This window comes from Abramis brama (assembly GCF_963993115.1).
Source record: "Abramis brama genome assembly, chromosome: 7".
NCBI classification, from domain to species: domain Eukaryota; kingdom Metazoa; phylum Chordata; class Actinopteri; order Cypriniformes; family Leuciscidae; genus Abramis; species Abramis brama.
Window position 1 is genome coordinate 30,571,935 of NC_139969.1, and position 14,686 is coordinate 30,586,620.

The 14,686-nt window shown below is 33.6% G+C and overlaps 1 protein-coding gene across 1 annotated transcript; it reads left to right on the plus strand.

Moving 5' to 3' along the window:
• Positions 1-1,926: 1,926 nt before the first annotated feature.
• Positions 1,927-14,686, plus strand: LOC311085967 (macrophage mannose receptor 1-like). The gene is made up of 12 exons (XM_084118587.1): positions 1,927-1,960; positions 2,057-2,083; positions 4,816-5,199; positions 5,295-5,636; positions 6,786-7,154; positions 7,254-7,631; positions 9,585-9,953; positions 10,047-10,391; positions 10,560-10,928; positions 11,190-11,598; positions 13,936-14,012; positions 14,234-14,686. The coding sequence occupies exons 2-11, from the start codon at positions 2,059-2,061 to the stop codon at positions 13,991-13,993; spliced, it is 3,048 nt and encodes a 1,015-aa protein (XP_083974713.1). The 5' UTR covers positions 1,927-1,960; positions 2,057-2,058; the 3' UTR covers positions 13,994-14,012; positions 14,234-14,686.

A 14,686-nucleotide genomic window follows, 5' to 3' on the forward strand; every position in this document is an offset into this window, starting at 1 on the left:
ATTTTCCTGAAAAAATCTTTTTCACCCAACTATTAATTTACCATAATCATTTATGGAAATCATTCTCAATCAACACATCACAAACCTCATCAATGGCAGACATCAATTCACTGATCTTGCGCTCTGCAGCTCCTCCTTTTTCCCTGAAGACTTTGGCCAGTGTGTTAGAGTAGCCATCCAGTTTTGACATGAATGTTTGAATCAGTGGAAGGGTGGTGATTCGAGTGAACACAGTAGCCATCTAGAGATTTAAGAGACATAATAATAAGACATAAGGATAATGTACATTTTAAGAATGGTACTGTTCATTATTCTACAAAAAACAACTTTTAGCCTAAATGGACCCTTCATAATGGCGTCTAATTTTATTCAGGCCAAGTTAATATATTCATGTTCCTACAAGTACGTAAGTTCAAATGAGAGGTGCAGTCATGCTGCTAAAAGGATGATTTGCACAAATCAAATAAACAATGGAAGAATCAAATAATTGGAAAGCTTTAATAAAAATACAACCTGTACATTTGTGTTTTTAAACCTTCCATAATGCATCACTTGCATTGTTACCTTGACTTCTGTTTGAGACATGTCAGATTTGTCAGATATCTGTAACAATAGAAACTGTCAAATGTGATAGCTCAACTTTCAAAAACATTCAAGCTTCAAATTTCTTTAACGTCATGACTTTTGAAAATGATGTTATCTACATTTCAATAGAAATTAGATATATGAACACGTTTACCTAGACATACCTCACAGACAAACTTGTTTTGAAGTGGTTTAACGTTCCTTCAACATCATGATTTTTTGTTATCTACATTTCAGTAAAAATAACGTAAGTGAACACGTTTGTATGCTTTAAAAAAGAAAATAATAAAATAAAACAATAAAAAATAATGTTGTGTGACTAAGATTCATGACACATTTATTATCTCAGATCATCAGCTAAGATATTTCACCTTACATGTATTTTGTTAGTTAACTTCAGACATCTCTGACAATAAACACCTCACAAATGGTTGTCCATACTGTACATAAGAGCGTAGGCTACACATAATGATTCATAAAAGTGTAGGCTATAGCTGTTTGGAAATGTAGAAGTAAGTAATCCATAACTGAAATGGAGAGAGGAAACTTTCACTCAATTCACAATGTTATGAACATATTTGGATATATTTTTAAGATTAAAAGTATTGTATGAGCATTTGATTTGTCTTTAAGATTCAGATTGAGGAGAGAAATGTCATGCAGCTTGTTTTTATTATGAACAGAGATAATCATAATTATAATTTAATTTAATTTAATAAAAAAAAATGGATAATTTTCTGGTTCTATTGTGTGCTCCTCACTTTCAGTTTAGCCAGTAAAATGTTAACACACATGATTTGTTTAAACCCTAACTTGTTTGTCTGGTTCTGCATTATGTAAATCAGATACAGATGACTGCTTTCTCTTAAAAAAAAAAAAAAAAAAAGTTAACATTCATAGATATTTTAAGGACATCATACCCGTTGAGAGAGTGTTGGATGGTTGAGCTTCTATTTAGGTTCTAAATAGAACTTACTATGTGTAAAGTACCTTTAAAAAGTCATCTTTTTTAGAGTGTATTTTATCAAGATGAATTAAAAAATGTTTTATAAAGTAGCCTAAATAAAGCTATTGTAGAAATTGAATGGAAAGCTGCTGAATAGAAAAATTCATTCATATTCTTCAGTTTACAGAATGTCTCTCACTGTATATTTCTAATAAGTTAGTCTAGGTTTATTGATGTTAAGTTCTATACCTATATTTTGTACATTTCTGTTGAACAAAACCATACTTAGCTAATTTAGGCCACCTGGCAGGTTTTGTGATATGAAAGAAAATAGTCCCACCCACATTTTGCTGTATATAAAGAGCTGCAATAAAACCAAACAGAAACTGGTAAGCAAGACACAGGACTTGAAGTCTTGAGATCCTACCGGTAAACTAAATATTTGACAAAACTGGCGCTTAATTGTTTTTTTAACAAATGCACAAATTATTTTTTCAATTAAACATGCACATTTTTTCTCCACAGCCATGCTTTCACTGGTACTATTCTCAGGTATGGAATATTTTTTGGACAAAGAATCAGACCTTTTTACATACATGTGGCATTAATGTGCTTATTTGATTAGTGCTTATATGATCTAAAAATAGTGCAGAATCCTACATTTTCCTTATTTCATGTGATCATTTTCTTTGTTTAAATATTTAGATTTTGCTTTCCAAACATTTGGACTCCACTGTGCTGTGGGGCGAAGTTATATTCAGTGGAAATCTTGTTCTTCTAACAAATTATTAAAAATGTAGCTTAAATAAGTTTTTTTTTTAGTAGGAGGAGCCAGTCAATTTGTGAACAAGAATATTCTACACATTTTGCTAACAAAAAAATGTTTTGTTGACCTTACTTGGATACAGATTATTATTTTATTTTATTTTTTTACCTAACTTTCCAAATTGAGTCGTCTGAACAAACCATTTTAAGCTGAACAATGTTGCGCAAGGTCTTGGCATGCATTGCTGCTTGAAAAATCATGTAAACAATTAGTAAAGTGTGATCATTGCTTTACATTTTACTGGCTTCATATTTATGCTGCTGTTGATGAGTAATCACTGTTAGTTATCTGTATGGTTCTGAGTTAAAATGTTGCTGGTTGTTCAGGAAAAAAGATGGATAAGAATGTGTAGATATACTTGGCCTGATAAACGATTTTCTTTCCTTGATACATTTCCTATTGAAACACAAAGTTAAATCTGGACATAAAAAATCCATGAAAAAAAAAAAACATATAAGCTTTAATTATGTCACAGTCATGAACATGATTGGTTATTTGCTAGTTGGTGGAAGGAGGTAGTAGAAGGGGGAATTAGTTTGAACTGTTCTCACTGATAATCTTACAAATACCTATAGTAGATATATATATATATATATATATATATATATATATATATATATATATATATATATATATATCATTTTTCGCCAATAAATTTATCAAAATACCATTCAAGCAGTTACACCTAAGTTGTACATGCATAAATCATCTTCATTAAATACATACAAAGACATTTAAAAGGACAGGAGGATTGTTTTTTGTTGTTGTTGTTGTTGTTTTTTTATTCAAGGTGAGTGAAATTATATGTAATTTTTCAGGGTTATGTCCTGTTTTATCTGTGATTAAGTTTCTATGAGTTGATTTTGCACTGTTTTCTGTTTCTTTTGTTCATTTTCCATGGTTTCCTAGGTTACTCATTGTTTGATTATCGTTTGTACACGATGTTTATTTAGTTAATTGATTTGTTCAGTGTATGTAGCCCTCAAACCGTATTCACTTTATAGCCCTTAATTCTGTAATTGTGGACAAATGTGGGCACAGAGGACTCAGATGTGATCCTATTTTTTATTTATTATAAATGTTATATCACTGTCTTTGATAAAATTTTGTCTATCCATTTATGGTGTGTTTTTTTTATTTTGGGGGTATTTTTTAATTTATTTACTTCAAAAAGTACCATATTTTCTATGTAAATTATGCTTATTTTTTTTTAGTGTGAGTTTTTGCCATGATGAGAATGTTGTACAGGATCAGCCCTTCATTTGTGTGTATGTTAGATATGCATTGTATTGGATCTATTGATTTATTTTTACAAAAAAACAAGAAGAATGCTCTAAATTACAGTTTTTCCCATTCATTTCTATGGGTGCCCATTTTTGACCCAAATACAAGATTAAGGAGTTTGTTTTTTTCACCCACTTAACATTGTAGAATTGAGTCAAAAAAAAATTGTGTGTGTTCAGGAGGCAAACTTAGGAAAATTAGCCAAGTCTTGTACCGCTCAGATCAAGGGAAGTATTTTTTAAAAATAAATCAAAATTATTTTGCCCACATTTGTCCAGAATTCGGTTTTAGGGTTAAGCTCTGTGTTTCCTTCTGTTCATTGTCAGTTCTCCTCGCGTTTACATTGGTCGTTCTGTTTATGTTCTTATTTCTTGAGTTCATTGTAAATAAACATATTAACTGCTTGCGATTAGTTCCTGCACTCAATTTTATTTCACCCAACTATGACAGTAATGTAATTTTTGTAATTCCTCAGGCTGAGGAATGTGAATTGACTGAAACTTTGCTCATTCAAATATTTTTGTGATAATGCAAACCTGAAGTATGTGGGATTCATATCATTCAGTTTATATTGTTTTCAGTTTATATAATTTTACAGTTTGTATTGTATTTTCATCCAACACACCTTTATTCGGGTGAGTGAGGCACACTAAATATTTTCTTTAAATGTGTATATCTAAAAGTTAACTTTAGCAGTGCATTAGCACATAACACATATGAACTAAAAGACATATTATTAAATAGAAATACATTTATATTTCATGTTATGGCAGTCATGCTGTCATGTATAATAATTATGAAATAATATAAGGCAAATGTGTGATCTGATTTGGCCTCATATCGGGATGCTTTGATAAGTTAAAGAAAAAGATTTACTTCTAAATTTTGTATCTGTTTACACACTGTATTGGGCCTTTCATGTGTTCTTTTGAATGTACAGGACATTATAAGAGTCAGTGGCATAACTGTCAGCGTATCTGTATATCTTATAGATAAGTATGGTACATTTTGGACACTTTTCAGTTGAATGTTTACTTCATTAAAGGTCAATTATCAATGCTATTGTAGAAATTGACTTTCTGCAGTCACCCATTATGATTCTGAAATTGTCTAAACAGGGAGATAACTGAAATAGTATCATATGATCTCAACTTCCCTTTTGTGTTTTCAACAGGTTTCTTTACCCTCGTGCAGTGTGTCCCTCAGTATGTCTTTGTGAATGAATCCAAGACTTGGGCAGAAGCTCAGAGATACTGTAGAGATAAATACACTGATCTGGCCTCCATTGAGAATAAACAACAGACGGCCCAGTTATTGAACACAGTGAATGACGATTCCATTGATTTGGCCTGGATTGGACTCTATGATGATCTGAACAGTTGGAAATGGACTCTAGAGGACAGTGAGTTCTTCAAGGAAGGAGGGAAAGACTTCAGGAACTGGTATAACCAAGGACCAAGCAATTATGCAGGACAAAGTGTGTGTGTGATTATGAACATTGGGATATGGTCTACAACAAGCTGCTCCGATGCATATTATCCGACTGTCTGCTATGATGGTAAGCTGTTCCAATAGAATGTCTAAGACAAACAAAAAATTAAAACAACCAAACCAACCTCTCTCTGAACTTAATATGATATTAATATCTTTCAGGAAGAGAAAACGCCAGTGATACTTATGTTTTAATTTACCAGTCCAAAACCTGGACTGAAGCTCAGAGTTACTGCAGAGAATATCACACAGACCTCATCAGTATCAGGAATGAGACTGAAAACCAGAAGATTCAGTATTTATTACGGGATTATTATTCTAATTATGTTTGGATTGGACTGTACAGAACCAGACTTTGGTCAGATCAGAGCAACTCTTCATTCAGTAACTGGACGACAGGACAGCCAGATAATGCAGGATCCTGCACTGTAGTCTCATTTAGTGACTCAGGGAAATGGGCAGATGAAAAGTGCAATAATGTATTTCCTTTCTTTTGCTACAGAGGTGAGTAGATCTTAAAGGGATAGTTATCCTAAAAAAAGAATAACCTGGCATCATTTACTCACCCTTGTATAGACCTGTATACATTTCTTTATTCTGCTGAAGACAAAGGAAGATATTTGAAGAATATTGGTAACTAAAAGTTTTAGTGCCCAATTACTTCAGTTGTGTGAAAAAAAGATAGCACTTTATTTTACAGTCCTTTTCCCCATGTATGTACTATGTACTTATAACTGCTATAAATATAACTGGGTAATAACTAGGTACTCACCCTGAACCTACCCCTAAACCTAATCTTAACCCATGTAGTTACTACCCAGTACTTTCTTCTGTAAGTTCACGTAAGAGCGCCATCTTCTTTTGTCTTCCACTGGAGAATAAATGTGATGGAATGACATGAGGGTCAGTAAATCATGACAGAATTATTCTTTATCCCTTTATTATCTTTTCTATCAATAATCCATTAAATCTATCACACACTGCCTCAGTGTGGTCACATCGATTGCAAGAAAGAGTAGATATGTTTAGTTGGGTTCAAAAGTCTGTTCAAATAAGCAAATTTGTGACACAAGAAAAAGAAAGACAAACCAAATACTAGATATTCTAAAATTCATGTTAATTTTTCAATTCATTTTTCACTTAATTTTTAATGCTGATCATATAATTTATAACAACACATTCTCACCCCAAAGCGTCACTTTCAACCATGCTTCAATATCCGACGCACAAAGCACCCTTTAGCGTCCATATGTGACGCTTCGGTTATGGGTAGGTTTAGGCGTCATGTAACTGACGCTTTCGAAAGTTCGTCAATATCCGACGCACAAAGCACCCTTAGCGTCAATATGAGACGCTTCGGTTATGGGTAGGTTTAGGTATGTGGTAGGGTTATGCGTCTCATATGGACGCTAAAGGGTGCTTTGTGCGTCAGATATTGACGAATGTCAGAAAGTGACGAAAAAGTTACGCTTTGGGTATGAGAACGGGCTGTTTATAACCATAAAAGCTGTATTGAATGAGAAAGAAAAAAAAGAAAAATCTTTTCCAGCATTCTCAGATTTTGAACCATATTGAATTTATAACAAATATTTAGGATACATAAAAAACTGAAAAAAAATTTATTTTAGAAACATTTGTTTACTGTATTTACAGCATTAGCGTCATCCCGGGAGTATCATTTTGTGAATGAGACTAAGACCTGGACTGAAGCTCAGAGACACTGCAGACAGAATTACACTGATCTGGCCACCATTGATAACATGGAGGAAATGAACAGTCTGATTAACACAGTTAATGGGAGTTATACTGGTTCAGCCTGGATTGGACAGTATGATGATGTGAACAGCTGGAGATGGTCATTGGAGGATAATGATTTTTATCAGGAAGGAGAGAAAGATTTCAGGAACTGGTATCATCAACCAGACAACAGTGGGGGGAACCAGCTGTGTGTTTACATGGATGACAATGGGAAATGGTATGATTCATCATGTAACAACACACTGCAATTCGTTTGCTATGATGGTAAGGTTCATTTAGTTGTTTGTTTTATAATTAATTTAAATTATTTATTTTTTTCCCAATGAGAGCTAATTTGTTTTTATGTAATATTTAATATCTTAGGTCTAGAGAACGCCACACAGAGTTACATCAGAATCACTGACGGGAAAACCTGGTCAGAGGCTCGTAGATACTGCAGAGATAATTACACAGATCTCGCCAATGTGAGAAATCAGACTGAGAACCAGAGGATCCTTGAGACAACAGGTGGATATGGAGCCTGGATCGGCCTGTACAGAAACAGGGTTTGGTCAAACAGTCAGATTACCAGTTATCAAAACTGGAGACCACAAATTCCTGGGTTTCAGGCACAACCAGATAATGGAAATAATCAAGCTAACGGATATGGATATCAGCACTGCACTGCAGTATCATTCCAGTATTCAGGCCGATGGACAGATGAAATCTGTGTATCCAGCAGGCCTTTCTTCTGCTACCGCAGTAAGTTCACTCGCTTTGATGGATGCCTTTATTTGGAATGAGAAAGACTTTAGCACTAGTGTTTCCGACATGAAAGATCAACATGTTTAAATTAGGCTAAAGGCACCAGGCCTATAAATATGTGGATTCAAATTATATTGTGAAACTAAGCTCTGAAAACCCTTAACTTTTAATTTTTAAATAAAAAATAGATAAAGGAAACAACCTCAATGGTGACCTAAAACAGAACTTTTACAACAAAACATCACCAAATACAATAAATAGAGATAAAGCATCTGTTGGGGATCCAAGCAGAGATTTTATTATTATTATTCTAATTCAAAACAGCATCCTGTCAGTTACCATCAAACTTGCTCATAGCAAAGTTGCTCATACAAAATTACCTTGAGTTTAACTTTGTTTTTTTTAAATAATCTATTTTGAAATCTATTCTATTTGGTATGCATCTCGGCAGGAAAATAATTAGTTTAGCTGTAATATTTAATTCAGCACTGTAAAAAAAAAGAATACACCATATCTACTCAAAATTGTGGCAACAGATTACAAGAAATATTATTAATTAAATAAATAAAAATAAGAATTGAGTTAGAATTAATCAAATTAAGTCCTTAAAAGTCAACCATTTAAAACAAGTAAATGCAAATAGCACACAAACAAATTACAAAATATCTTAACAGACAGACATCAAAGATGAATTGAGAACTCTTTATTTTTTATTGCCAACATTGAAAACACCTGATGATAACAAGCAGATTCACTGAAGGAAACAGAAACACAAGAACAACAACTGACTTCCAGCCACAGCCTTTGAAGAAATCAACTGAAAAGACATAAAATATTATAAACCAGACGACTTTATTTCTGAGAATTGGTTTTATTTCTGTCAGATGTCTACACAAACTATTATTGAGAATTAACAGAGGTTTAGTTGTTAATGTTTTAGTGAAAATGTTTGGCCACCATTCTGGTGATCAGTGTTTGCTTTAGTTGGACAGTTTGACCCTTGGCTTTTTAAGTCAGTTTATGGCTTTTCACTGAAAATATTTTGTTTGCAAAGATCAGACATTCTGAATTAAAAAAATGTAAATATACTGTAGGATTTTTTTTTAATACACATACATACAGAATCAGCATATGAATCTCAACAATGGTGACATACGTCTTGCAAAAAAAAAAAAAAAAACAATCTTACAATGCATTTAAAAATTCCAAATGTCTGGTATGTGCCAACAATATATTGTCAGTGAAAATCATCAAATAACTAATTTTGATCAGTTATGAGATTAGTCAATATTTTTTCTTTTACAATGATTAAAACTTGATCATCTGATTGTCTTTGTTTCTGTCTTCCTTTGCAACAAATTATGTGCTTTAGCAAACACTGTTACAAAAACCACAAACTGACTTAAAACGCCTCTAACTGCCCAACTAAAACAAACACTGATCACCATAATAGTGACCACACATTTTCAATAAGACATCAACATCTAAATCAACATCTGTTAATTCTGAATAAGAATTTTTGTAGATAAAGTCAATCTGATGAGTAATAAGTGAACCTGGAAATGAGTTTGTGGACTTGTTTAATCCTCTGCTGAGATCTTGAGAGATTTAATGTATTCTTTTATCTTCAGTTGATTTCATCTAAGGCTGTGGTTGGACGTCAGTTGTAGTTATTGTGTTTCTCTTTCATTCAGTGTACTAGTTTCTTAAAGCAGTTTACCACGCTATTTTTTAAACTAATTCAATCATAAGTGAAATGTCAAAAAAAAAAAAAAACTCATCAAAAGCTGGTTCTATTGTTATCTTTTGACAAGCAGTAAGTGTGACTTACATGTATGACAGTAGTTAACAACTATTAGTACAATAACAGTTTGTACAGTATGGCTTGTTGGTACATCACTGACCAGGTGATTGCAATTTCTTTTTTCTGTGCTGTAAAATAATTCACAGAGAGCTGCACACAATCTTCATGCACTCACCAGTACCACTTTGTATCTGAGTCTAAGACCTGGACTGAAGCTCAGAGACACTGCAGAGAGAATTACACTGATCTGGCCACCATTGATAACATGGAGGAAATGAACAGGCTCATTAAAACAGTACGTGGCACTTACTATGGCTCAGCTTGGATTGGTCTCTATGATGATCTGAACAGCTGGAAATGGTCTCTGGATAATACAACATTAGGAGGATTTAAAAGCTGGTATGTCCAGCAACAAGTGAACTCAGGTGGACAGAGTCTCTGTGTGTGCATGTCAGATCAGGGAATATGGAGTGCATTTTTTTGCTACAATAGACTTCCCTTTGTTTGCTATGATGGTGAGAACTGCCGATAGACTTTCTAACAAGTAATTAGAACAAAATATTTATGATTCCTTGATCACATCACATATTTAAAATGTTTCCCCGCAGGAAGAGTGAATGCTAGTGCAAGTTATGTGTTGGTTTCCCAGTCTAATACCTGGACTGAAGCTCAGAGTTACTGCAGAGAACATCACACAGACCTCATCAGTATCAGGAATGAGACTGAAAACTACAGGGTTCAGTCTTTATTTCAGTATTATTCCGCTATTTGGATTGGACTGTACAGGACCAGATCTTGGTCAGATCAGAGCAACTCTTCATTCAGTAACTGGAGGACAGGCCAGCCAGATAATGCTGGAAACAGTGAAAACTGCACTGCAGTGTCATTTAGTGACTCTGGGAACTGGACAGATGAAAACTGCAATACTGCATTACCTTTCATTTGCTACAGCGGTGAGGAGCTAATAATAATGCCAACCTTTAATTATTTATTTTAAACAATGTAACAAATGAGAATAAGATAAAGTATATTAGAACATCAAAAATAAAGGGACACATAATTTCTAAATGTGTGACTAATTTTTTGGTTTTGTATTTTTTAAAATGTTCCTACCTTGACAGGATTTGCATCATCCCACCAGTATCACTTTGTGAATGAGTCCAAGACCTGGACTGAAGCTCAGAGACACTGCAGACAGAATTACACTGATCTGGCCACCATTGATAACATGGAGGAAATGAACAGTCTGATTAACACAGTTAATGGGAGTTACAATGGTTCAGCCTGGATTGGACTGTATGATGTTGTGAACAGCTGGAGATGGTCATTGGAAGACAATGATTACTATCAGGAAGGAGAGAAAGATTTCAGGAACTTCAATCATGAACCAAACAACATTCTTGGCAATGAACTGTGTGTTTACATGGATTATAATGGAAACTGGTATGATTCATCATGTGAAAATTATTACCCATTTGTCTGCTATGATGGTAAGACATTCCAATTTAACTTTTTATATAAATACATTTATTTTCCTTTCAAAAGTCTTTCAAAATTTAAAGTCTCAACAAATGTTACTGTCAGTATTGTGGTATAAGATCTATAAGAACAGTCTTAGCTTAGTTGGCTTGGATCAAACCCAAAGTATACTGTAATATTAAAATTCTTACTGTAAACTGTATGGATTTAAAATATGGTTGACTAATTAACAAATTAACTGACTTGATATTAAATGTATATTTTTATCTTAGGTAGAGAAAACGCCTCTCAGAATTATGTTTTGGTATCTGAGGGAAGGACCTGGGCTGAAGCTCAGAGCTACTGCAGAGAGAAATACACTGAACTGGCCAGTGTGAGAGATGAGACAGATCATCAACAGATACTGAATATTACATGTTATTATTATAATGTTTATTTTTATGGTTATAATGTATGGATTGGTCTGCACAGAAACAGACTGTGGTCAGATCAGAGCAGCTCTTCCTTCACATATTGGCTGCCATATACTCCAGCTGTTGATGGTGCACAACCAGATAATGGTGCAAATGTCCGAGGACAGCAGGGAGCTCAACACTGCACAGCTGTGTCTCTAAAATACTTTGGTCAGTGGACAGATGAGAGCTGCTTTGCCAGTTTGCCTTTCTTATGTTACAGAGGTGAGTAAATATAACTTCTGTAAAGAAATAAAAGAATCAGGCTATAACACCCAAAAACAAGAAAATGTGGATGTAAATGTGGATTCTGTAAAATAAAAAAATAGAAAGTTTGTATCAAAAGTGTAACATGCTAAAGTTTGGCTAATGCAAGCTTTCTGTTTGCTTTTCGGTGACCCTGATGACCATCACATCAACACACCATTTCAGATGAGTATGGTATGTTTGTGTAGAAATGTGATCCATTTGTTTCTTTCATTTTCAATAATGTTAAAACATAATGTAAATGGTTACCGTTTTTGGTTACTCTTTATTCCGATAGTCCACTTTAGACATATACTAACTATAAGTAACTTTTCAACTACATGTCAACTAACTCTCATTAGAGTATTAGTAGACTGTAGTAGACTGTCAGTAGACTGTTAGATTAGGGTTAGGTGTTAGGGTTCGGGTTAGGACAATAAGTTGACTTGTAGTTGCCAAGTTACTTATAGTCAGTAGAATGTCTGTTGGGGGACCAACAAAATAAAGTGTTAGCAAATATTAAAGGGATAGTTCACTTTAAAATTAAAGGAGAACTCCGGTCAATTTTAACATTGAGCTCATTTTTTTGTAAATTTGGAGTGCTGTCAATACAGAGAACAACGACAAAAATCAACAGGCAACACCGTGTTATCCTCTTTTTAAAATTTGCACCCTGTTGACTTAAATGGGGCAAGTTTTAAACCTGCTTTTAGCCTCTTAACATCCTTGATGTGTCATTACAAGTGCCCAGCCAATGTGAGTGATTCCTTCAGAGTGAACACGGTGAATCTGACTGCAGTAGATGTGAAAGATATTAATAAAAATGAAGTTAATTCGGCCAGCGCACATACCTGTATTTATTTCCTGTTTTCGGTCGAAGCCCACAGTAATCGATTGTCGAGTTCACGCGCGTGATCATAGGTAACTAAGCAACAGTGGAGAACTCGACAATCGACTACTGTTTAACAACTTGTAAATAACACTTGTAAGTCATTCTTTCAAAACCTGATCTCATGCTTTCATTACAGTTATACACATTTCAGTCAAACATTGTTTCATACACAAGGTGTAATATGTAATGAGAACATTTGGTTTAATCACCGAAACACAACAGTATGATCTTTTTTCAGTTTACCTGTAGGACTATTAACAATCAATTAATTCAACAGCAAACAATGCAAGATACATGTTTCAATTCACCCTTGTTGCTGAAATAATTATAGTAATACAGGCTGCAGTTGCCACATTATAAAATACACTTATATTACATAACTTATGTAACTGAATCCATAATGTTTGTAATAGTATCTATGTGTGTTATCCAAAGCTGAAAAAGCTAAAAAAAAAAAAAAAAAACCTGCCGAGGTTTTGTGCTAGAACAGTTTGCTGGCAATACATTAAATGTTTTCACTGTGCCATATGACTGAATACATTGAACTTACAGATGAAGGGTGAGATACAGTAATGTGGCAGTCACCATGGTAATCTGTTTACAGTATCACATGGCATACATACTGTAATGTACTATGTTATGCCATCTGTCTCCCTTTTTCTAATGCATCTATGATCAATCTGATGTTATACAGTCATTGCCTGTTTCCTCTCCTTTGTACTCTATCCTGATATATGTTCACAGATTGCAAATCTCTATATAGTTATAGCCTCTTGTTATAGCCAACAAACATCACTTAGTATGATTTATAAGTTGTTTTCCTCATGGGGACCTACAGTATATGTCCCCACAAGGACAAAGACTTTGGATGTTGCCAACTTTGTAGAGACATTTTGTCCCCATAATGTAGTAGAGTTTGCCAGGACACACACACACACACGCACACTACATTTGGTTATCTGTATCAGAAATTGCAAACAAATTAGAAACTATATCTATAGAATCTGTATCTATAGGTGTGCCAAATGACTGATTAAACATTAAGATCAGTTTGATTAAATAATAGACAAATGTATTAAACTAAACAAGAAGAGATGCAAATCAAAAGTTTGATAGTAATGGCATTATGAAAGGCAGCTACTGTGAATGAAACATTTATTTTGTGTTGTGAAAATGATGCTTAGTGATTTTTGAGTATTGTATTAACACAATTGAAAACATGAAATGTTTGGACAAATAATGCACTTTTGATGATCTGTTGTGATATTAGCACTAAGAGTTTTGAAAATGTATACCTTACTTGTGAAAATAGCACCAAAGCGAATTTTTTCGCTTTTTCCCTAACCCTAACCCTAACACTGTAAACTGTAGTACATAAATGTATGAATTATGACACCTGACTTGTTTTTTATTATTATTATTGATCAGTGATGGGAATGCAGGTAGAAGTTACAAGTCTAGAAAATCTGTCAGAGTCTCAGATTGAAGAGCTGGTGATTATGCAGGTAAGTAACTCAACAGTCAAACCATTCATTTACCTAGATAAATGAAAATGTATTTTTACATAAGCCTTGTATAACAAATATATTGTTAATCGACCACATATAACTTTCTATATAATCTTCCAACAATGCAATACATACTTTTAAAATTGAATAATTTAATGATAATACGACTGAATAACATATCACATGGTAGGTTTGTCATAAAGCTCATATATTTTCAGTTACAAGAGGAGCTGATCAGACTTGGACTTCCCAACAACGTGACCATGCATTTGAGAGACTATCGTAAGATCAATCCCTGACGTAGGAGGACAGTGCTTTTTATTTTCCAATAAATACAGTTGTGTGCTCAATACTTAATCAATCATAAAATTATACTATAGTATATAAATACTTTTACAAATGAATGATCCAGATTTTGTTTTTCCAAAATGTTATGTCATTGGCATGTGTTGTTTAATGGACCTATTAAATCACTGAAGGAGGTTTTATAAAAATACTAACAATGAATGTAGCTTGATTTTCAGTGTCAGAGATGTACAATTATAACACAGTACAGTACAATTATACTATTGTTGACACGAATGTGATATTTTGATCTGAATATGATTTATGGAAATTATGATTTTGAAAACATGATTAAATGAAAACATGATTAAAATAGTGATCCTGGC